The sequence below is a fragment of the Lipophrys pholis genome (assembly GCF_963383615.2).
Source record: "Lipophrys pholis genome assembly, chromosome: 18".
Taxonomy (NCBI): domain Eukaryota; kingdom Metazoa; phylum Chordata; class Actinopteri; order Blenniiformes; family Blenniidae; genus Lipophrys; species Lipophrys pholis.
Genome location: NC_137646.1, coordinates 20,894,952 through 20,920,713, shown reverse-complemented (window position 1 = coordinate 20,920,713; position 25,762 = coordinate 20,894,952). Strand labels below are relative to the sequence as shown.

Here is a 25,762-nt window from a genome sequence, read left to right as displayed (position 1 = left end):
ACACAGGAAGTCTTGTTGTTTACAGAGTCACTATGAACAACAGTGTAAAGGGTCTTCAAATATGTTTTATTATTAGTTATATTCACAGACAGCACAGCTGTTTATCACACACATACAGACACATTGCCGGGGATTGATTAGTTTCTTCTTTAGTTTGTCTATACATAAAAACACGATTCCAAAAATATAATCTTCAGCTGGAATTTGCCTTTTAACGTTCAAAAGAGGACCATCAGACCTTTTATGACCCATTTATGTCTGTCCGAAATGGGGTCTTAAACTTTTCATGCTTCTTACAACCCAGTGGTAACTAAGGATGTTTTGTTGTTGTTTTTTTTTCATACAGCTGCTCCTCATATGCAGCCACGTCTCTTCTCATAGTGTCCCTGGCTGAGAATTCCAATCCAGAAAACACAAATAATGGAAGAGAAATAGTCCAGACCTGTCGAACAGTGACTCCTGGCCGTCACATTGCCTCGGATTTCATAGAAACAGAAAAGCAGCAGTGCAAAAAAACATGTTTCCCCATCACAGCGGCCAAGTCACCATCTCAACTTGTTAAAAGTATAGTCTGGAGACCGAGTCCTTTTGGCAAATCCATGCCCTGTGTGTGTGTGTGTGTGTGTGTGTGTGTGTGTGTGTGTGTGTGTGTGTGTGTGTGTGTGTGTGTGTGTGTGTGTGTGTGTGTGTGTGTGTGTGTGTGTGTGTGTGTGTGTGAAGTGGCTGGCTCTAACCACCGTGTGGCTTGGGACACCAATTATGGTTTTGTCCATGCAAACACTCACTCTCTCTGTCTCTCTCTCTTTCTTACACACACACCCACACACACACACACACAAACACACAGAGAGTTGCCCTACTATTGTAGCAATCCATGTTGTAAGACGCAGCCATAATGCCGTTTTCTCAAAGTTGTGAGCTCATCCACTTTTTGTCCATAGATGGAGGAAAAAATTAAAAAAACTGACAGAAGACACTTCCAGCGAAATAGTCCTTTTTTCAGATGCCATCAATTATTTTAACCTTCCGTCTGCGATTCTGGAACTGATCCAAATAAACAAAGCACAATGTCAAATATCTCCCAAGTTGTCATAAATGATATCGGGCGATCTGAGTGCCAGATTTGGATTTGCACGCTTCTGTTTGGATACTTTGCTGTACAGCTCCTTTGTCCCTCCTTTGCCATCTCCACCGCCCCACCCGTTGTTGTTATTGTTCAGGTTACTGCCGGGACCGCCATGTTTGCCAGGGGGAAGGGGCACCGGTTCCTTCCGGGTGAAAAGGCCCCTGCCCGTCCTAGTGGTGTTGACGGGCTTAGGCCACCGCGGCGCAGGCGGCTGCGGAATGCCGCGCCCCTTGCCTGTCTGTGGAGGAGAGTATTTATGGTGGTCCAACGGTTTCCCCAGGGAAGGGGTGCTGTAATCGTCGTTAGGATCCTCTTCCTGTCTCCAGTGGTTGTGGGGCTCCAGGCGGGCCTCGTCGTAAATACTCATTGCTGGGTCAGAGGGCATGGCGGCGTTTCCTTTGGCGCAACCTTCTGGCTCATCGTAAATGTGATCCTGTAAAGGAGCAGCGGGCGATGAAGCGCCCTCTGCTCGACCTCCTGGGGGTCGCCTGTTATGTGTCACCCCCCTGCCTCCCCCCGCAGCGTCGTTCAGACCCAGTGCACTTGCTTTCTGGCTCAGCTCCAGGCTGATCTGGTCATACACGTGCGAGTACAGGTCAGGATGCTTCCTTTGGTTGTTGCCTGCGTGGTGATGGTCTCCCTGGAGGCCCGCTGCCGAGGTGTCGTCGCCGACTGGTCGAACGCGCGGAGTCGGCACTGGGACGTTGCTGGTTTGGTTCTGACTCTTGAGAGTGTCCACTGGATCTGAATAGAGCCCGTCGGTGCTGTGTGGAGGCAGGCGGACTGAATCTACCGGCTCTGAATAAAGACACGCGTGCTCGTCAGCATTGGCGACGCCTTTCCTGCTTGTCCCCCCTCCTCCCAAAACCCCCAACATCGCTGGAGGTTCTGGCAAACTCCTCCCTTTGTGTCCCGATCCACCACCTTGCCCCTTTAATCCATCTCCACCCTCCCTCCTTCCGAGCACACCATCAGCGGAGCCGGGTTTGCTGCCTCCCGAATCCCCGTCCGCCTCCCGGCTGCTGCAGCTGCTGCTGTCCCCGCTTCCTCCCGCCGGGCCTCCGGAGGCTGTGCTGCGTGCGTGCAGTTGCAACGTGGAACAGTCTGGCTCAAGGTTCATGGGGGAGCTGACGTGTTGGTCCTCAACCAGAGCCTTCTGTGACTGGATGGCCTTGTCCACCAGCGAGAAGATCTCGTTGCCTTGCTTGGTCTCAAAGGTGAAGTTGCCGGGGCCTGAGTCACAGCGTCGGCCTGCCTCGAATGAAAACATCACCTGAGGAGAGAAAACAAAAGAATTGAAAAAGTGTTTTTGGCACCAAATACTTACTTATACTAAGAGGGTCAGTCTGGTTAATACTTTATTTTTATACTACAAAAATCCTCACTTCCTCTTTCCACTGAACGTCAGTTTTCAGTTTCCTGATTGACTCTTTCTAAAAACTTACCATCTTGCAAAGTATAAACCCAACACTACCTCTTAACGGGATGTATTGTAAATGTGACACGGTCATAGAAATGACACATAATACTGACATTTTGCAATAAACTTTTAATTTTCATAGTTTTCACATCTTAAAATCACATTTTGAATTAGATTGATGCCCTGGTGAAGATAATTCAGACCTATTTGCCGATTGGCAGGATTAAATTTACCTTTTTAAACCTTTGATATTTGGGCTCTTCTCTTTGCTATTGCAATTGCAATTGCTTTAACATAAGTTGCTAAACTGTGAAGAAAATTATTTGGATTCAAACTGCTAACTTCTTCATGATCTGCAAATGTAGCCCAGGAACCTTTTTATCTATATGATGTGTATTTAAACACTTTCAGCTGTTGATTTTTATTTGCATGGGGGTGAAAGTGGCATTTTCTGTGTAAAAGGGACGCAGACTTTTCACCATGGAACTTGACTTTTCTTTTTTTTTATAAATGACAATCATTCCATTATAAGTGTTATTTGTTTGACATTATATATTGAACATGGAAAAAATGATGACGGTCTTCATCTTCCGTGTAGACGTCTGAGCCAATGTTGGTTTTCACACTTTGAGAAATAAACATCATATCCACACAAACGAGACAAACCCTTTAAAGGTCATGTGTCAGTTTTAGTTCCTTAAGTCGAGCTTTGAAACATCACAGTGACACAGAAACAGCCACAATCTCTTGAGCTAAATATACTTGGACACCGTTGTGGCTTCGACCGCATGAACACACACACACACACACACTGTTGCTGTGTGAACTTCCTATGTTTGATCAGTTGTGCAGTCTGAGATTAAATCGGACTAGTGAGCACTTCCTCTCCACAAACTTGTAAACGTCTAAACCCCACAGATGATTCACGTAAGCATTTTTCTTTTTTCTTTTTTCACTCACCCGGTCCCTCCCGTATCTCCTCAGCAGCTTATAAGGCCACACCAGAATTTTCCTCTTGGTCTTTGGCTCCCTTAAGATCAGGACGTCTCTCTCGGCTTTCAGCCAGTAGTTTCCTGCAAGCCCGCAGCGGTCCGAAGCCTCGGTGCGTTGATTGCTCACCCAGAATTCGTTTACTGGAGAAAAAGAGGTTTTTCATGTTGGTAAAAACTTCTTCTAGAATGGAGCTCATGTACTCTGCTTAACTTAAGTGTGCTCACCATCCTCCCTGGAATAGTAGATGAGGTTTTCAGACATTTGCAGGTCCTGAGGTCCTCCATTAGAGTCTGCAGCGCCGCCGCTGCTGCCTCCGCCCTGCAGATCAGACCAAATCGAATTTGTCATTATGAGTTCATGCTCGATTCAGCTTTTTGTTTTACGTACTGTATGTATGGAAGGATGAGGAACTGTAGACTTTCCAGTAGTACCAGTGGAAGAACTGAGTGGGTAAATAGTTATAGAAATGAAAGAAGAAAAGAGTTTGAGAGACTGAACGTTCAACTGAGAGGAAAGGGGATGAATTTGTCCTAATGGAAACTCCCTCCGGCTTCCTCTCTACAAATCTGTGTCATGATCATTTTTGTATATGAGTATGGAAGTGCACACAATAGAAGTTTTGGACCGCACAGACCCTCCAGGGGCATGTGGGAAAATTTGGACGACTCGCTCATAAAAAGAATTTGGCAGCGTCGCATCATTCAGTAAATTTGAAGCAGCAGTTCTTGAGCTTTTTGGTTTGTTCTATGTAAATAAAAGTCATTGTGTTCAGGCTTGAAGAGCCTAAGCCTAACCCAGAGAACAGAGAGTCATACGGGCAAAAATATCCAGTTGAACAAAAGGCCAAAAGATTTCGGACACGTAAACCTTTTAAAGTCATCAAGTAACCTATACAATCACATACTGCCATCTCTGGACCCTGAAGCAGACATTCTCAGTGTGGGAGAATGGAGAGGGGTTCAGTGCAGTCAACTCTCCTCTAGCAATATTTTGCACAAAGTGGTCATTTTAAAAAGATTTTAAAAAAGACTCCTTGATCTTTTCACGGAGATATCAATGTTAATTGCCGTGGGGATATATAGAAAATACATCATTCTTGTGTGTCTTTTTATAAAGCCTGCACCTGAGGCTTGTTTTATCATCCTTATTGATCTGCATTATGCATCTAAATAAATAATTAAAAAAAAGTTTTATTGTGTTTTTTTTATCCTCCAGATATTAGTTTATATATCTTGATCAAAAATCAAAGGAGGGAAAAATCCTGCAGGGAAAAGGCATTCCCCTGCCCCCCCCAGCTCTCTTGCACCGCCCAGAGGAGGCCCGTCCCAACACTTTGACAGCCAATGTGCTCAAGGTAATAGAGTACTGGTCAAGGGGCAGATACCTGGAACGCGATGTCACACATGGTGACCATCCACTCCTTAGCGGTGTGCCTTTCTGCCGCGAACACGTGCGTCTTGTCGTTCGTCTCCACACAAAACGCTGCCATGTTTTCTTTGGGGCAGCTCTCCGTGAGAGCGGGCAGAATGGAAATGCACTCAGACAGGCGGATGATCTTCTTGTCCAGCTTCCTGGTCTTCTCATTGGACAGGCTTCCCGAGCCGCCGCCGGCCCCGCCTCCTCCGCCCGAAGGTGAGTCGAAGAACTCCAGGCGCGCGATGCCGTTCTGGCTGGCGGGGTAGAGGACGAACCAGTTCTTCTTCCATTTCTGGTGATTGAAAACAGGAAGTGTTACTTTGGATTTTTTTCTGCATTATGCCTCAAGAATACACATGTATTATTATTACTGGAAAGCCCTTAAAAAAAAATAAAAACAAAAGCACTGTTGCTTTGGTTTCATAACAGGCAACTCCAATCGGTTTATTCAGTCTCAAACTCAAACTCAACTAATTCCAGCTGCAGCTTGTTTGTAGTGACCAGACAAACCCTCACATATTCACCTAAAGAGTCGACGTTAGACTTTGTCTAGTGCAGGGGTGTCAAACTCATTTTAATTCAGGTTTCACATACTGTGCATTTGATGTCAACTAAACCAGTTCAGGATAACAGTGAGCCTCATAAACAGAGAGAACTCCATTTCTTTCAGTTGTTGTACACACTGAAAACTTTCCCGTTCAACTTTCTTCATAAACTCAATGAAATTTCTAAACTGCTTCTTCATATGTAGTTGGGACATTTATGTAAAACCTTTTTTTGTGCCACACACACACATCGTCTCGTTAACATAAGCTAAAGAGGGGAGAACGAGATCTGCATGTGGCTTAGTTAAAGCAGCATTAGGGGCAAAAGGAAGTACAGAGTTAACCACACATATTAAAAACTGACGGTGACAGAAAAGGGGAAAATGTTAACAATCCGAGCTCCGCAGAAAATCTGAGTCAAAATGTGTGCATGTGGTGATAAATCCAATGTGGTCTTGGATTTGTGGCACATATCACTGTTTCCTCTCCATTCATTCTGCAGCCGTGGGCCTAAACAGTCTCAGCTTTAGTCATTGCTGCTTGTACAGGAGAGAAAGGTCCTGCTCTAGATTTTTTTTTTTCCTACATCATGTAATGTCTGTCCAGATTAGCATGGGGCAAAATCTTTAAGTGGTTTTCATTATAACATCATCATAATGTGTTGTGCCCTGTGACAGACTGTCGACCTGTCCCTCGCCCACAGTAGGTTGGGATCGGCTCCAGCACCCTGCGACCCTGAACTGGAACAAGCGAGAAAGAAGATGGATGGACAGATAATATGTTGGATAAGATGGTGAGCATTCACATTGTCAGCGTGGTGAAATAACAAAGCTGACAATAGGTACTAAAAGTGCCTCCGTGTCAGTATCTCTGTTTTACAACAGGTTAGGAGAGTGTCAAATGAGTAGGTTATTGTGTGGCACAGCCCTTTAAAGGTTAAAAATACAGTTAAAAACGAGGTGACGGGTTTATTGTTTCTCCCTGCAAACAGCAGTGAGGAAGTAACAGCTCACAATGATCTCTTCCTTTACGAGGACAAACTATGTGACATTCAACAATGAGGAGCGCAGCAGGTGTGCAACAGCCAACATGCTCGATACGAACAATTCACATCACGACACGCTCTGAATATCAGACTATGAGTAAACGTATATGTTTAAAAAAAAAAAAAACCTGTCATCCTGTGTTTGCCTCCAGAAAGACATTTGTAGGATTTGCTGTCCCATCACATTATGCCTCACCATAGTTACATTCTCCACTGTGTGTGTATGTGTGTGCGTGTGTGCTTCTGTGTGTGTGCTTCCCCTACATTAACTGAGCAACAACAAGCTGAGCTTGTGACAGGAAGGTCAGCAGTATTAAACTATTGTAACCAGCGGGGAAAGTCCAGCAAACGGTGATGAACTGGGACCACACACTCGCATACGGAAGTCCTCACACTGATCTGTACTGATCAAAATTTGTATTAAAGATAAATAAATAAATCATCAAGTACATCTGCGCAAATAAATAATGTGTGTTTGATTACCTGATTGCCATTTAACGCATGTATTTGGTTGTAAGTATTCAAAAACTGACCTTTAAACATGGTAACTGAAAATTAGTGTTTGACTTCAGTTCCCAGTTTAGTTTTTTTTAAATGTAGTAGTTACTTCATTTGTTTCTCCATGAAAACCCACATGCACTCATATCGGTATTATAAGCACTGATTTGACTCAGCCAACGTTACAGCAGTTAGTTGGACGTGTTACACATGTTCTTCTGGTCTTTTTTAGTTACTCAGACATCATTAAAGTCCAATAATTTCATGCACAAGTTTCATGCAGAATTTGGCATAGCAGCACGAAGAAGCAGCAGAGATAAACTATCAACGTGCAGACAGCTCCAAGATACGGAAGCACAAGTTTATTTCAATCCGTGGACACGTCACTGTACTATGGAAAAATAAAGCCAACAGGGCAGAGAGAGACAGTAGCAGATAGCAAGCTGTGATTCTGGTTTTATATGAGAATTACACTATTTACTGGTTGAGTCCAAATTAACACAAATGTTTTACCGCATCTTTGTCAGTTCCTGTATTTCTACACTGTCGCCGGTTTTCTCTCCTCTAAATCGTGAACATTTAATTGTGCATTTCGGCGTCACGTGCTTCCAGTTACGCTGGCGGGTCCGAGTTTGCTGTAACTGGTGTCATTAAAGAAAATAGAAAACAGTTGTGAGGCGGCGAGTCGACTATGGGCGAAGGCGGGTTACACCCTGGACAGATCACCGGTCCGTCGCAGGGGAAACACACTCACAGACTCACCAACTAACCTCAAATGCATGTATTAAAAGACACACGTGCACAAGAAAAACAGCATAGCCGCTTGAGACCGGGTTGTTCTTAACAGTGGTGGCTTGCACGCATCCCGTCATTCAGCCGCGTTCAGAGGCACACAGGTGCTTTTAATAAAGTTTATGATGGCTTCATTCTGTTTCACTGTTGTAGGAAGCTGTGATGGTGTGCCAGCGTGCACATAAACAGGACCGTAAAACCCAAGCAGCTCAAGCGCTGTTATCATCAGTTTAGTTACTGACACCTCTGCTCTTCCTGTGCATGTGAAGACGGCTGCGGTGAAACGCCCAGTGAAAAGTACGATAGGTAAAATAACTGTAAAAGCAGATATACAAAATAGTATTTATTGAGAGTTATAACAATCAAGCCAATTAGACTGCATTAACTTCTCCGTTAATACATGTATCTGATGTGAAGCAGATTGTTAGTATTCAGGCATTTAATTCTCACAGACAGACAGAAGTGTGACAGGAAGAATTTTAGAAGGTCATAATTTGACAGGAAATACAAAAAACACACCTTTTTCTAAATGGTTTCTTTTGACCTTGAAATGTCAAACGACAGCACATATTGTGCTACTTCAACTAAGAAAAACCAGCTGCTTCAATTACAGAAAATTAAAGCGACGTTACCTCATCACGCTGAACTAATCCGCCTTCACCGCATCGTTGTGTTTATCCTCCTGCAGTCGATTTGACCTCAAACCTTCAAACTGGTACAGTCGTCACTTTATTGTATTTCCAAAGAACCGACGGAGAGGAAAGACTTCAGGCTTCTTTTTAGGCTCTAACAATTCGAAACATGTTATTTAGTTGTGAAGATTAAAACATGTATGTGTTGCATACTTTTGTTGAATTTTCTTCACTCTAAAGCCTGCTGCGTTAGTTCAACTATAACCATTTGAGGACACTGGTTGCCTTAAATTGTTTGGGTAAAAAAACTATATATGTAACAATTTCATTTGAGTGCAGGTAACTTGATTGGTAAGTTTAATGATCAACAAAATCAAGATCTATGATTCATAAACTGAATGAAAATAAAAAAAATAATAAAGTTGTTTAACCATAATTTCCTGCCATAGGGCAGAAAGTCGACCTGAAAGATATAAAATAAGGCCAAATTTAAGTGTATTCAAGTCAGTTCAGTATCATAACAAAAGTAATTTGGGGGCTGAATTACATCAATGCAAATGAGTTTCCTAAGTTATCAGTCTTTGTTAATCATTAACATTGATTTTATTATGGTGTTCTGCTTAACTGTGGGTTTTTTTTTAATCTTGTGATCTCGGCCACACGGTGATCCAATGGCCAGCGCTCTCACCTCACTACATGGAGTTCGCACGAGTATGAATTTTGCATGTTCTCCCCTCCCCAGGTGCTGGAAGTTGTCGTTAACAAGCTAATTAAAGGTTTTAAAATGCATCTCAAATGTTTGGATAGCGTGACGACAGCAAGAGTGCAACTAAAGAGGCAGGAAATCTGCAGGAGGGATAAGCTGAGGACACTGCAGACTATAAACTGCATATAAAACTGTACGTAAGCGTGAAACATCTGAAAAGTTGCACTGTTGAGCGTGTGTACAAACCCCTGCCCACTTACTGGTATCTAAAAGTGTCAACAACAGCTCTTTATTCAATATGTTATCATTATATTAATAGAAAATAAAATGCTTGTCTTCATAAGTACATGAAGTGATATGAAAAGACATTCATATTCAAACTATAAACACACACAACTATCGTACAGTAGTTTTATTTTATTTATTGCATGCATCATGCATATTTGCCATTCCAATTGAACATTACATCGAATATTGCACTGGTCGTAAGGCCGCCTGAGGTAAACACACGACTTGTGATTCGGGGCCTGAGGCAAACGTCGGCTTCATTGATTTCTTGCTCCACACACACACTCACCCAGTTTCATAAATCAGCACACACACACACACACACACACACACACACACACACACACACACACACACACACACACACACACACACACACACACACACACACACACACACACACACACACACACACACACACGTGCACACCCTACAGGCTGCAACTGCCAGAAAGGACAGGAAATGTGTGGGATTGTCATTACCCAGGATTCTCTGAGCTTCTTTCTTCTGCATCCAGGCGTGTCTCAGTATACGTGTGTGTGTGAAGATATATACGTTTGTGATCGTCCGTCTGTTTGGGTTATCATTCCCCCCCCGGGGGCGTTCTGGACCATCTGTAGCTGCACACACTGTGAACGGCCGTCCCAAGTTCAGCACAAGCGTGACATTGTGTGCTGTATATATGAACGGGGTGTAAAACTGTCAAAACTTTTGCAATACGTGCGTGCGTGCGTGCGTGCGTGCGTGCGTGTGAGAGCTGGTCCATATAAGGCAGCAGACCGTTATCAGCCGCTGGTACAACAAGTGGAAATTATGCAAATAAGATCCTGACAGAGAGACACTTCCTCACTGGTGTCCGAGAACCAGAGAGAAGCTGCTGCGATGGTGCATGCGTGCTTCTCATCAGCACACCAGCCTTTACTGTCAAACTGTTTCTAAACATTGACATCATTTAGAAAGTCAACATTTTCTTTTTCCAGATTTAACATTTTGGGACACTTGCGCGTTTATGAATTTAGATATCTTTTCCCTGCTCGTCGATGCCTTTGAGCAAACTGTTTAAGGCAAAAACTGGTGTCAAATGTGACATTTGTTGACGTTGGGTAAAATTGTTGTGTTCCGTATCGAGGCGATACGCACACGTTTTAATTTCTTTTCTTTGAAATGGTTTCTTACCACAACTTAATTCACAGTCTTTTTCAAACCTGTACTTTAACTCTCTGTACTTCACAGACTAAGAATAAATGTTGTTTAATGAGTATGTTTATTGGTAGGTATTCTGTCTAAATGACGAGTGTGTTTCAGCTTTATTTACCTCAGTAGTACCACTAAAATGTGATGATTTTGGCGATAATGATGTTGCTATAAACATCTTTTTTTAACAACTATCTAAAAAAAGTCCTTCTTTCCGTCTAATGTGAACGTGATTTACCAACTGCCAAAACTTTGTTTTGTGCCCATTTACATGATAATGGTGCTTGAAGCAACTTAAAATGCAACTTTTTGAAAATTTTAGCAAATGCTCTGACTCTGTCTAAAGGAGGGAAAAAGTAACTTTCTGGAAATTCTTTGGCTGCTACTAGTTCTTCTGCACATCCGCGACAGATGGACAATAAGAACAATGTTTCCTCCAGAGTGTCATGACTCCCAGTCCAAATTCTCCTGGTACTTGGTGGTTTCAAAGTTGAGATTCATCGTAATAGCGATCCAACTTGGTCGTCTGTCCACTAGAATGTTGGCGTACTCGCCATCATTATTGCTTGTAGCGTATTGTCGTCTGCGTGCATTAGTGTAGTTTCATTACAAAAACAAACAACAGCACCGACTGGTGGCCCTAAATAATGCGTTTACGCTTGAAATGTTGTCGTGTAAACAGGGCCTCAGTCGAAGCACAAACATACACCCATCTTGAGAAATGCTTGGTTCAGCATGGCTTTGGATGAGTCTTGTGATGTTCGAGATGAAGCCCGTTTGAAAATCTCATGGCTGAAGTGGATGAAGACCTGCCAAGTGAGCTGCTTCGCTGCATTGTGCGGCGGTTCTCAAGAAGTGATGTGCTTTCCTGTTTGTTTGAAGTTGTGAAAACAGTCAAGCTCTTCCTGGAAGAGAGGCATACGGTCAACCCTCAGCTACATGGCCCACAATGTCTTGATGACATTCTGCATCATCTGAATAAGCCAAGCCCAGGGAAACTGAAAATGCTACTTGACCTTGTGCAAAGTGTTTTTGCATTTGCCAACAAACTCCCCCATCTTGAAAAGAGAGACCTGCTTTATTTTCCCTCCATTTTCCAGGCTGAAATCAATTTGAAAAGAAGATGCCACAGAGGTTTGGAAAACGGTGCCCAGCGACAGATACCCCAAGAAGCTAATGTTTTTGATCCGCCAATGTATGTGTATCAGTCTTCCCTTCGCTAAAACAAGTGAAAACACGAGAAAAGACTGCCAGTAAAGATTTGAAAATACAATGAATACGTTTTAGGTGCAGGCCAAATATTCCATGAGCTACTATAGCTGTGTAAAGATAATGTATGTGGCTTTTCGCAATACTGTTGAATTACATTTTGCCTCTTTATGCTCTTTGTTCTTTACCAGTGGACAGTAGAATAAGAATTCCATTATGGAGGGTAACATATTTTCACTTGTGCATAGGACGATAATGTTGAACTTGAATCGTGCATGCGTACGTGCGCAGGCTGATACTGTGTGAGCAATGATAAAGTGACCTATGATGTCACTGCTCTAGCATCCATGCTATCTGTCAGGATGCTACGTCACTGAAGTCACCCAGTCAGGAACAGTGTGTGTGTGTGTGTGTGTGTGTGTGTGTGTGTGTGTGTGTGTGTGTGTGTGTGTGTGTGTGTGTGTGTGTGTGTGTGTGTGTGTGTGTGTGTGTGTGTGTGCGTGTGTGTGTGTGTGTGTGTGTGTGTATGTGTGTGTGTGTCTGTCAGAGCATGCCTGTTCTCATTAATGTGTGTTAAATGGAGACAGAAGGAAAACAAAGGCAGAATGTGTGTTTTTATGTAAAAAGGAGTTAAAAAAAAAAAAAATAGAAGTGTGTTGTGGAAAGAGAAAAGGCCCACAGTTTTGACCACAGGTCTGCTGCCCAAACCTCAACCCGCTGCTGTGTCCACAAAACAAAACATTGAAATAGAAGCATGCTAAAACAACAGAGCAAGCCTGAAACACACGTTTCAGCGACCATCTTATCGAACACAACATGTTTTAAATGTATTCACACCTAATAATGAAATGTGGTCTTGTTCTCAGAAAAGGGAAGCACTGGGCTTTCACAAATTATGAAGGTCCTAAAACTAGTGCAAAATGTGACTTGGAACCTGGACTACGGGTCAAACGCTGAGCCTTTGCTCGACAAGAGATCAGAATTAGTAACTGGTGTTGTTTTCTTCTCAACTAACAATTTCAAACAAGGGAAACAAATTATCTCTAAGAAAAAAAACATCTGTACAGGGTGTTTTTGTAGTGTTTCTTAAAAAAACACAAACAATATAGTATCTGGACCATTTGTATCACTAATTTCTGGCCCTAATTGATGTATTTATCTAAATAATTTTGAAAACAGTGCTCGAATGTGCAATACGTCACATTCAGTCCACTATTTTTAACTGTAAACTATCATATTCTGGGACACTGAGTCAATCATGACCAAGCAGTCTTTAACAGAGTGAGAATTTTAATTGAAAATGATAGACTGTGTGATTTTGTTTGGTTCTATTCCATTTTGCCAGATATTTGTTTATATAACTGCCCTGCAATAGTGTCTTTATACTGAATTTAAAGTCCTGAAGTAGAGAAATATCCTTCAACACCTATTGTTAAAATGTTCCATTTGCTCACATTACTAAATTCGTTTCTAGATGGTATCTTACCGGGTATCTTGATTAATGAATAACCTTAACATGCATTTACGCAAACAACCGAACTCTATTTCAACATAGCCTACAGGCGGTGATGAAGCCAAACGTAATCACTGATTAAAAATACTGATTCCCTCATCATTTCATCAGTCACGTCCACTGTTTCCAATGAATTGTCGCCCCTGATGACATAGCGAACGGTTGTAGGAAAAGGCTCAATCTAAGCAAACGCAACAAGAAATAGTTGACAAACACTGGCAATCGATGTTTGATACGAACAGAGGAGGGTTAGCCGAAATAGAAACAGCGTCACAGGAAATTAAAAGATTAAAATAACCGATTGACTCGATTCGTTTAGTCCAAATAAGGCATCAACAACTAACAGAAAAAAGTCCAGCTATGGTGCCTTCCTAAGTTCAAGAGTCAACTTTAGGAGAAGATAATCCACAGGGTTAATATATTGCTAATCTATGCTGCGGCTGCCGACTAACAGAAATGAGCTTCTTCTCTAAAAAAAAGTCCTAAAAATTTCTAGATGTCAGTAAATGATGTCTCTGGTCACTTAGTTTATTTCAACATGTGCATATAATTTGAAATGATGATGGAGGAGAAAAGAGAAACACCGTGGAAGACACATAAAGGGAGTTAAAAATGTGGTCTTGCCGACTTTTTTGAAGCTGAGGTCTACCTTGAGGGCACAAAGGATGAAGACATGTTGGTAATGAAACAATCTTTAGACCACAACACCATTGAAGGCCAGGATCATTCCGTTAGACTGATTTCCACTCTCCAGCTTAACAAGGACTTGGCTGTGAGTGTTTCAGGACAGAAAAGCACTGACGCTGAATGAAACAATTCTTCCTGAAATTACATACTTATAAGTCAAATTACTTCCATTAATTATAGATTAGGTGTGATTTACGTCGGTGAGGCGCCGCTGTGACGAACAAATGAACAGAAAGAAGCTCCGACACTAAGAACCGTTAATCCATTCAGCAGGTGTCAGACGTGAATCATTGTAGGAGAAATATAGCCGCCCCAGGGAATGCGATTCTGCTTAAATCTCCTGGCCGAGCCCGTCTTTAGCGCTGATAAGGAAATGACTACAGAGCCATGCCCGCCTCTGCAGGCTTCACTGGCAGCAGGCAAACAGCTGCCAACATCAAAATGAAAGTCTGCTTCAAATTCCATCCGTGTTGGAGACAAGTAGATGCACATGCAGCCACGGCTTCAACGGGTCATTAAATCCATCGCTTTTCTCGGCTCCACGAGTTTGAGCCACATTTTGCATGACAGCAAAGTGTTTTTACCCAATTGAACTCCCGGCCTGTCAACAGCGTGTTCAAGTCTCGGCTGATGTTCGGAAACCAGTCCAACGTCCGTCTCCCCAAAAATACCTGTCATACTTGACACAAGGGCTGTGCTTCCGATTGGCTGAGGACTTCACATGCTACAAATACCTTCACGCTTCAACATTCAGTGCAGATAAGGCAGATTTGTTTTTGCTCCATGGCATGTAAGGACATTAAAAACAAAATCCAAATCATTGTGTGGAAATGCTTTTTTTCTGTTTATCGTCTATCCGTGAGAGAAAACATGCATGTTGACCTTTACCTGGACTATGATGTCGTATATTGTGTTTCTCTAAGCTTGCACTGCAACACCTGAGCCCTTCTTGTTTCAGCTGAAAGAACTTCAAATATGTTTTTACAATGAACACCTCACAAACTAAAGTCCAAGTTATACATATCGCCCAACAGAGCTGGGCTACATCCAAACCCTCTTGGGTTGATATTTCTGATTTATTTCCACCAAAATGATTTAACCTGCTGTTCACACAGCTGCCAGTCAAAGTCTGACAGATAGAAGGTGGCTAATCATTTTTATCAAACGTGTTCACACTGACGAAGCAAGGGGGAGTTATGATTGATGGGTTGCCAGGTGAGCATGAAAATGGCAAATAAGTTCTTGTCATGTGACACCAGCATCATCGACTTGCCATTTATTGACATACCTAATGCAGATGACACAGATATAAAAGAGGGCGGTCCTGGAGATCACTTGCGTGTTGCAGCAGAGATCCACCTTAAACATGCAGGACAGAGGCTGTCCAGGACCAGGACTGGACCCCCCCTGATATATCCAATAATCCCGGATGAGGTTATATATACGTCCACATCAAGCCAGTCATTTACTCTATGTGGGTGTCCTCATTATTTGACTCTTTGGCCTGGCTAAACTGATTCAAGCCCTTAAATTACATATCTACCGTCTCTATTATATTAGACAGGATGGACAATATTGTCGCTTTGTAGTAACTTTGCACTCTAATGTTGGGGTCAATGCCTCAGTGTCAAGACTGTAAATCCAGTGTATATGAAATGTAGCTGCAGCTTCATGTTTTGCATCTTCATTGCATGCTGCAAAGGCCCTTGCCTCGCACGTCACAACACAGCAGTCTGAAAGAGAAATTGAGATGTTGCTCCCCTCTTGAGTCACTTTTTCCAGAACCCTGTGCATGAGTGAGTGTGTGCGTGTGTGTGTGCATACGTCCACTGACAGCTCGGACAATTGCATAATTCACCCAGCAAAACCTCACGCCCGTTTCAACACTCTCAGATGAGCCGACGTCGAGCTTCCTGTTCTGCTCTTTTCGAGCCGCCGTGCTGTTTTTGTCGCTGTCAGGCTGCTTCTGTTCTCCACAAAGATAACACATCGGCTCGCTTGTTCACTTTCTGCTGAATGCAGCGTATAAAAGGCATTGAAAGTGTGTTTGGGGGCGAGTGAATGCTTATTGTGGAGTGGTGATTTCAGGGCAGGAAACGGGGCCAGAATGTTTTGTTGTTCCATGTCATATGACCACAAGAGAGACAAAGACCCTCTTACAAATCCTGCACGACTGTCTGAGTCCTTATCTAGGACAAACACTCACACAGAAGTGTTACCACTGACATTTAACTGCGTACTGTCCTCCTAACTATCAGTGTCTGACTCTGACAGTCCTGAACTCGAAGTGCATCTACCCTCTCTTCTTCTTTCTCCCTGTCTTGATTAAGGGAAAGCAGCTTTAATCTGAGTCTTGTGTTTTAACGGAAATTATAAAGCTGAGCTGGGGCTGTTCAGCTGCAGGTTTACCTCTAGCCACCACATCAAAACAAGGCCAGATGAGTGAAGCAAACAGCGCGTGTGCAGGTACAGCAGGCTCGTCTTTGAAGCCACTGGACCCAGTTGCTGCTCTGTCATTACACCCTGTTTATTTGTCATGAGGTGGAACGCTCCCCATCTGGTCTGAAGCTGCTTATGTTTGAAACAAATGCTGACTGAGACGTAAAACTTCACAGTGATCCCAAACACAATAAAAATAAAAAAATAAAAAAATAAAAAAATACACACTCGTATTCATTCCTACGGGCATTTCAGAGTCGTCAATAAGCCTGACACGCATGCACAGGGAGATCGTGCAAACTTCACACAGAAAGGCTCACAAGCCCCAACTATTATCATTATCTGTGACTGTGAAATCTTATTTACTCCGATGAAATCAAGCCTGACTCAGCAATGGAAGTGACTTTTCTTTGTGTTTCACTCACCTTTCCAAACTTCTGATGCTGCACATAAAGTTGTCCCTCCTTGATGTGGGTGTCCATTCCCCCTTGAAAACACACAGGAGCCCTCCTCCCTCCACAGCGGTTTGGACTTGAACTTGACAGAAGGAGAATAACTTCTTTCAGGGTATATTATTCCTCTTTTTGTTTTCTCTCTCCCCCCCCCCCCCTCTTCTTTCACTACTTCCCCCTCCTCTCACTTCCGCCCTCAGCCCTTAAAGTGTATCTGTGGTGTGTAAAGTCTCTCATGGTGTAAATGAGAAAAGGCTCCAAACACACTCTGTCCTGATAAAGCGCAGTAATGTCCGAACTGATGAAGTTTGTGGGTCGTCTATCTCCCGCCTCTCTCTCTCTCTCTCTCTCTCTCTCTCTCTCTCTCTCTCTCTCTCTCTCTCTCTCTCTCTCTCTCTCTCTCTCTCTCTCTCTCTCTCTCTCTCTCTCTCTCTCTCTCTCTCTCTCTCTCTCTCTCTCTCTCTCTCCCCTCACTACTGCAAAGCTCAAATTCACACAACACGCTTCCTCTTCGGATGTGCCTGTCAAAGTAAAACACTTGTGAACGCACAGCCACACAATTGAATTGTACTGTACAATTGTTTGCATAAACTACTAGGTTTCTGTGTTGTGTCAATCCTGGATCTAAAACTCCAGAGCCTATAATCTGGATGTTTTGGGTTGAGAGCGACTGTGGCACAGTTGGTCGAGTGGTCGTCCTTCGATAAATTTCCAATCTCCACGGTCCATTGTTTTGAGGGACAGTGGCGGCCTAGACGTTAGAGAGGCGGACACGGGATGGGAAGTTTGCCGGTTTGATCCCACAGGTTACCAGTGTCGATCCCTGAGCAAGACCCTTGACCTCCCTGCAGCCCCGTAATGGCTCTGCACCTAGGCTAGCCTTTGAGAAGGACAGTTTTTGGCCCACGGGCCTTATGTTTGGAAACCTTGAGCTAATGCCTAAACCATGAAGATCATTTATCTGTCGTTATCATGCACGTTTCTTCTGGGACCGGAAGTGCTCTCCTGTGTGTTTGCGCACCACGCGGAGCTTGACGCTCATCCGTCCGCGCAGCAGAAGCGTTGCAGCAGCGCGTGGTGCTCACACTGAGCCGCTCCTCTCGCTCTCTCCCCTCCCACCTCCTCACTCTTGTGTAACTTCTGACACACGCACACAACTTGGTAACGCAAATAAAAAAACTACATGTCATACATCAAGTGTCGTCAAGTAACAGGGACAGTGATTGTATTGGCAAAATGCATCACTGCAGACCTAAATCTTACATAATCCCCACATTATTCCTCGTGAAGAAAAATGCAAGTGATATCAGGTTTCTGTAAACTCTTAAATATCCCTAAATGCACATTAAGTATAGAACTATTGGAGGTATTTGGAGCTGAGCGGCCAATGTTGGCAAGAGGACCGGGGCCCCAGATTAATGCGTTGCAGATGCCTCCTGCTGGCTCACAGTGCAAATTCTCTGCTCTTTGTTTTCAACCTGAAACAAACGCAGCTACAAACTCGTCCATACATCTATCTTGTGTGCCGCTTTATCCAATTCAGGGTGGTGGGACACATGGAGCCGACCCCAGCTGACATTTAAGTGACCTTAGAGTTACAGGTCAATAGTCCATCACAGGCTAGACACACTGACAGACAGTTACGCACTCTCATTCACCCTTAAAGAGGTGCAAATTAATCTCAAACACAAAGAGAACATGCAAACTTTACCCAGAAAACCCAGGCCCAGATTTGATGACATAACCTTTTTGAGGCAGAAGTGATGTCCACAACATCGCTATTCTTCCAAATATATTCTTGTATTACTCCTGAGGATAGAATATTAAAACATTGTGTGAGATATAACATGGGATTTAATGGAATAAACTTCCACTCCAGGACCAAAGATTCTTGTTTTTCCAACCATTTATCAATTTGTAATAGTATGAATATGTGAGATTTCCACGAAATGAACTACGAGTTCCATATTCACAGTCAAAGCATTCCTTCACCGGGTTTAAAGAGGATACAAAGACAGCGACACACCATACACACCTCTACCTGATCATAATATGCTTTTCCTGTTGCGTTCCTCTCTGTATGTTGCAGAAAGTCTCTGCTGCCCCCTGTTGGTAGTTGACATGAGGATGTTGGATTTCAAATCTCGCGATATCTGCGCACTGGTCACAGGACCAAAACAGGAAGTTCGACATGGCAGCAGTGTACGGCGGAGTAGAGGGGTAAGAATGATTTAACAACATACTACAAAACTTATCCTTGTTTGTTTACCACGTATGAATCTGTAAACTGATGTGTTTTGATGTTTTTGATGCTTTTCATTGAAGTTAAAGTTAGATGAGATGAAATGAAGCTGTGTCTCGTGACACTTCACGTGCCCCTCCCCTTTTAATTCATTTACTTTTCTCTCGGCATCAATTTATCCAAATTAATTTATTATATCGCATGTGTTGGTTGAAAGGGGGTCTTTATACACACGTGCTCACGCCTTTGCTGCATAGAAAATGTCCTTTTTAAATAGAGTTTTGTGAATCCAGATGTTGTTTTTGGTCGTAAAATAGTTAATGAGTCTCTTCTTGGGTGTTTCCTGTGAACTTCGCTCAGCGGAGGGACACAATCTAAAGCACTGTTGGTGTCAGGGGATGGAAAGCTCCTGGCAGAGACAGAAGGACCATGCACCAACCACTGGGTAAGCATAGAACGTTCACAGAACTTCACGTTTTCTATATTATTATTTGTAAAAATAAGAGAAATCCCAAATCACATGCACACATAACCTTGCACTGTTCATCATGCTGAGGGAAGACTTGTCAGGATAGAGGGGAAAATGAATTTAGCCATGTACAGAGATTAAAAAATAAATTTAAAAAAACCCTGCTCCAGAGCTTTCTGGATCTTAGACTGGAGCATCTTTTAGTAGGACAACTATCTGCGCCATACAACCGAGATATAAAAAGAGCCTTAGAAAAAAAAACTAAATGTGGAAAAGGTGTTGTGAATACTATCCTGATAGATGGTGATGGAGCTGTGTTTTATTTTTAAACTGAAATGAATCCTCTTCTACATTTTGTGCGTGTCTTCGTGTCAAAGCTCGTCGGAGTGGACAAATGCATCGAAGCCATCAACGACATGGTCCAAAGAGCGAAGATCCAGGCGGGGTTGGATCCAAACAAGCCAATACGCTCACTGGTTGGTCGAATTTTGTGTTTTATACTGCCTGATAGAACGCACAAATGGAAATTAATACAAACAACTACTGATCCCAGTTCAACAGTGTAAACTTATAAACGCACTAACCTCCTTTTGTAGTTTATTGATTTGTATATTTTTTATTTCTTTCCAGCAGTCAGCCGTACAGTACCTGCATGTCACTCGACAACATTTTCAGTGTCTAAATCCTTCAGTGTCCATACATTGTTTTTATAAGTAAGAAAAAGGTCAATTAAAACAAAAACACAGTTGCATCAGTAAATAATCTGAGGTAAACAAAAAAAAAAAACAGTCATCTTAATGGTGTGGCACGTTTACATTCGCATTCTTCTCTACTTTTTTTCTACAAGTAAAACTTATTCCTGAACGTCTTTCTCTGTGTGTGTGTTATTGTTTCTTTTTAATGCAGGGTATGTCTCTGAGCGGAGGGGAGCAGAAAGACGCCATCGACAAGCTGATCGCTGACATGAAGCAGCGTTTCCCCACTCTGAGTGAACACATCTCGATCATCAACGACACCATCGGAGCCATGGTGACAGCCACCGATCAGGGTAACCTGTCATCCTGTGTTTCCTCGACTGCAGTAAATCCTCATCTCAAATCTCAACTACACATATTTTTTGTGAAATGTCTGACTGAGGAATCCACTCGTGCAAACATGTGTTTTTTGCAAAAGTCTCTTCATAGCTTTTGCTGCAGTTTTGTGTATCTCTTACTGAAATATAACTTCTTCAGCCTCCATTCATCTCTTTGCTACTGTACACTGGATTCATGTTCAAGAAGAAATATGGTTCAATAAACCCAAGCTATTTTGGTCTCCCTGCAGTACCTCCACGTATCCTGTTGAAGATCTCTGCCCAACACAATGTGTCATTGTATGCCATAAACACTAATAATATCAATTCCAGAGTTTGCATATTATTTGTTGTCATTGGGCACATCAGGCTTTGGTACATCTATTTATTTGTTATTTAGCCAATGTTCAATTTCAAAGTCGCCAGTACAACTGAGGTTACGACTGTGAAGTGGCTCTTTACTCTTTAAGGTGTGGCAGGTTAAAGTAATTTCACTGTTTGTGAGATTTTTCATACTTTTAGATTTAAAAAGCTCAACGTTATCAGCCAGCTCTTCTGTCTCTTGTCTTCTCCGTCAGGTGGAGTTGTCTTGATATCAGGGACCGGCTCCAACTGCAAGCTAGTGAATCCTGATGGCTCAGTCGTCGGCTGTGGGGGCTGGGGTCACATGATGGGCGATGAGGGATCGGGTATCCATGGCAACATATATGAATAACTTATAGCTGTGTGTGCCAGACTATATGCTTGACAAATGGATCTCACCTTCCAGCATTCTGGACGGCTCGTTTGGCCGTGAAGACGGTGTTTGATGCCAAAGACAACATGGCCGCTCCTCCTCACGACGTCACTCGTGTTAGAAAAGCCATGGAGGAGTACTTCCAGGTCAGACTGTGAATTATTGATGAAAAAAAATTGCTAGAATTTGGATGCGTGTTTTGGGAGCATGTTTTTCTTCTTGCCTCAGGTGTCCGATCTGCTGGGCATGCTGCCACACCTGTACAGAAACTTCCAGAAGTCCCACTTTGCAGGGTTCTGCAAGAAGGTGGCTGAAGGTAGGAAGCACACCACATCCTATTTGGTTTTTAATCAAGAAAAGTTAGAGAATCACAGAGAATGTCACACTTACAGCTTCTACACATTTGATTTATTTGTATAGTTCATTATGAAAATCTTTCGTGCGTTAAAAGGCGCTGAGGCAGGAGACGCTCTCTGTCAGTACGTCTTCACTCAGACGGGAAGAGTGCTGGCGAAACATGTGGAAGCGGTCTTACCTGCAGCGCATGAGGTAACACACATTCACCAACTCCTGTCCTGGTACGTATGAGATATTCTTCTAATCCCTACGTGTGGTTTTCCGTGGTAGTCTTTATTGAGCGGCGACCTCGGCCTGCCCATCCTGTGTGTGGGCTCCGTGTGGAAGAGCTGGGAGCTTCTAAAGCCAGGTCAGCATCTCAGAAACCCTCCACCTCATGCAGGATCAAGCAGTTGGAAGGTGTAGAGTCTCCTAACAGCGCTTTTATTTTCCCAGGCTTCACCGAGATGTTGGACCAATTGGCTTCGTCTGACAGGTTCAGGGGTCGTTTCCGTGGCTACCGCCTCCTCCTTTTGCAGCAGTCGTCAGCCCTCGGCGGGGCCTGTCACGGCGCCCAAAGTTTAGGTGACACCATAACTATGGATTATGCAGCTAATGCCAAAGTCTTCTACAGTCATACCTTCAGCAGCAGCTGATGAAATCGTCTGTAACGTGCCTGTAAGACCAATAATAAAAGTGGTTTATTTTTTCCATTTATTTTCACACTGTGTGCGTCTTTATTTGGAGAGTTCATAATAATCAAATGTGGGTGTGAGGCTTCTCACAGGTGATGTTGCTGATGTATATACAGTATATAAAAAAAAATAACATACGTTGCAAGTGGATATTGTAAAAAGCTGCATCTGTAAAATGAAATGGTTTATTTGAAATTGTATCAGTTTTTCTTAACAATACACATATAATTTATATAATACAAAGAATCAAAATGTATCATCAGGAAAACTTAAATAATTTACCTGTTAACTGAAGAGGACGTATTTGAATATCTTAATACATAAATTTCATGATGCTGCTACAAGCAAAAGCTGCCAAATGTATCAATATATCAACGCTTTTGCTACATGTATTACTTTTTATTAATAGTGTAAATAAATATAAAGAGGTGGCCTTTAGGTATAATGATAATAATAATAATACATTTTATTTCTCAGCAGCTTTCAGGACACCCAAAATCTACATATTAATGAAAATATCCAGGATTTAAAGATGATATTTATATTACTGATATTTATTTTTCTTAAATAGGAACACATTTCTAGAATAATTCACCAACATGTCTACAAGGCAACAAATAGAGTGCACAGAAAAACAACATATACTCTTACCTGCCGCTGGTTCATCTGTTTTCATGCTGTTGTTTTTTTTCCCCATTATCAGCACTGCCACAGCCCTCACGCCCCGTCTTTCTTCGTCCTGGCCGTTGAACCTCCTGCTGCTCCAGACAAGGTTCTGGACGGTGGCTCTGCCCTGACAGAGGTCAGGACACCGGGAGCAGCAGTTTCCACAGAGCTTTCTTTCATTGGGAGTAGGAGGGGAAAAGGTCAGCAGCACTGTGTTTGTGGCGAAAACACAGAGTTCTGCTCCTCAGGACGACACGTAAATAATGAGGTCGGCAAGTTTAGAGGCACTCGGCAAATGTGTTGAAACAAAAGATGAGCCACAACACATGAGTGATATCGTCTACGGGGAAGGTTAGCTGTGTTTATTCCACTTCACGAGTGTTTAATTTGATTCAGCTGCTGTTTGTGCACTTGACCCAAAAGTGGAGGAAAAAAATAAATATAAATAATGTAAATACCTTTCACTTTCACTTTCAGGCGCATCTAATAGTAGAATTTCCTAAAATATCAGTTATTTTGATGGGTATTTTCTACTTTCAAAAGATAAAACAAACAGGGTTTTTTTGTAATTTCATTGTGTACCTCAATTTTAAGAAATTATTCAATTCAATTCAACCTTATCTATATAGCACCAAACACAAGACAGTCCTTTCTAGGTGCTTTTTACAAAGAGAAACCCAACAGATCTACGTGACCAAGCAGAGCGACTGTGGAAAGGGAAAAGTCCATCTAACAGGGAGAAACCTTTGCAGAAACCAGACTCCAGAGGTGGCGGCTTTTCTGCTGGCCGGTTGGGGTGAGGGACAGGCAGATTATAATTTGAGATGATATGTTTTTGTTTTAGATGACTCAATAGCTGGAATGTCAAAGAATAACACAGTAAAGACTTGAAATATTTCAGTTCCTGTATGGACGTTTCACAGTTTGAATGAAATAATGTATTTTTAGATGCGTCTCTACAGTTGCATAATTTCACATTATATATATAAAAAGTTTTTATTCTCCTTTGACTATAAAAAAATATCTGTGCTAAAGTGGTGAGAGTGCATTCCCATGTGTTTTTGACTGTTAAATATTTACTGTATTTATGCACTTGTGTTATGTTCTTCCTACACTTTATTTTCTCCACAGTCCATACATTTGAGGCCAATTGGTGAAAAAAAAAGAAAGTGATGGCCTCTACACTTTTTGCTGAATTTGCTTTTTAATGTCTCTAAGGACTAAAAAAAACTGTAACTGTGCTACATGTGAATGGATGCTGAAAAGCTGGAGACAGAAGGGCTACTTGTGGGGATTGTGCTTGAATACATGAGCGAAGATCGACAGCCTCCTACAAACTGCGTCCAGACAGTTACAGTAGATGAGCCAATAACACGTCTTCACCTTCTGAACCAACCTTAAAAAAAATTAAAATAAAAAAAAAGAACCCATCAAGTGTTTTTTACTTGGCTTGTATAACAAAATCTGAATACATAAATTCCAGTATGAATTATATCGGGTCATAGTTGGCCTGTAATGCTGAATCGTCGCTGTTATTTGCTGCCGAGCGTATTTCTTACCTTTATTTAGTGATAGCAGTGAACAAGGGCATGTGTGTTCACCAGAAGTTAGAATGAGGATGAGAATAAAAAGGAGAGACGAGTGAATTTAAGATTTTCTTTGTGCAACACATGCACACGTCAGGCAGGAATATAAGAAATCCTCGGCCTGCGTCTGGGATTGTCGGTTATGTGGCTTCAGGACACAGAAGCTGAGGATGAGTCACATCACAGCAGTAAACCATCTGCTCACAGGCGCACAGAGGAGGCAGCAGAAGTGTGTCACTCTTGTGTTCAAAAGAGATTTCAATGTGCATGCAGACAGAGGAAGCCTTCGCCGCTTCACACAGGAAAATAAAATGCAAGTACCAGGAAACAAGTTCCTCCACAGTTTGAATTGAGTGTGTGGCTTTTCTCCAGGTGCTCTGGTTTCCTATTATATTCCCCCCCAAAAAACATGCATTTGAGGTTAATTTGAGGTTCTAAAATTATCTGTAGGTGCAAATTGTGACCATTTGGTGATGTTCAGAGCCCCGCCACCCCAAACTGGATAAAGCTGGTTGGAGAAACAAGCATTGTTTAAAATGTATCCCTGGAAATAGAATTTAAAAAGAGTAGATTTCTAAAAATAGATGGGTATACCGCCCAGAAAACGTCTATTGTCGATTACCTCTGGGACTTCTTCCGTTTCTGATGGCTTCAACTGGAGATTTGTGGCGAGGCGTGTGATGACACAGGAAGATTGTCCTCATGTGCTCAAATGGAGGAGCTCATAGTGAGAGGAACCAGACGCCTCCGGTCTTTGATCTCGAGGAGTTATTACTACGTTTCGTCTTTGCTCATCTGTATTGTTCAAACTTCTGCAGTGTTCAAAGTCCACGCGTCAGTCCTCCAGGCTGTTTGCAGAACTGCAATAGGAGTGCTGACCGTCTAGGACAGCACCGAGTCTGGAGCTGGAAGGAAATCCATCACAGATCACACCGAGTCGTGACTTGCTTTGGTCAATTTCTTTGCAATTCAAAAAGGGCAACAACAACAACAACAAAAAAGCTA

At 42.6% G+C, this 25,762-nt stretch overlaps 2 protein-coding genes across 2 annotated transcripts; one reads left to right on the top strand and one right to left on the bottom strand.

Annotated features, from left to right (window-relative positions):
- Positions 1 to 46: 46 nt before the first annotated feature.
- dok1b (docking protein 1b) lies at positions 47 to 17,281 on the bottom strand. The gene is made up of 5 exons (XM_080486518.1): positions 16,929 to 17,281; positions 4,924 to 5,247; positions 3,764 to 3,857; positions 3,507 to 3,679; positions 47 to 2,399 (listed from the first exon to the last, which is right to left on the bottom strand). Exons 1-5 carry the CDS (start codon positions 16,983 to 16,985, stop codon positions 1,071 to 1,073), a joined length of 1,977 nt encoding a protein of 658 aa, XP_080342644.1. The 5' UTR covers positions 16,986 to 17,281; the 3' UTR covers positions 47 to 1,070.
- A 1,823-nt stretch (positions 17,282 to 19,104) lies between these two features.
- Positions 19,105 to 22,528, top strand: nagk (N-acetylglucosamine kinase). Its single transcript, XM_080485951.1, has 10 exons — positions 19,105 to 19,175; positions 19,558 to 19,642; positions 20,044 to 20,142; positions 20,573 to 20,714; positions 21,317 to 21,427; positions 21,508 to 21,620; positions 21,703 to 21,790; positions 21,926 to 22,023; positions 22,102 to 22,180; positions 22,267 to 22,528. Exons 1-10 carry the CDS (start codon positions 19,147 to 19,149, stop codon positions 22,464 to 22,466), a joined length of 1,044 nt encoding a protein of 347 aa, XP_080342077.1. The 5' UTR covers positions 19,105 to 19,146; the 3' UTR covers positions 22,467 to 22,528.
- The last annotated feature ends 3,234 nt before the right edge of the window (positions 22,529 to 25,762 follow it).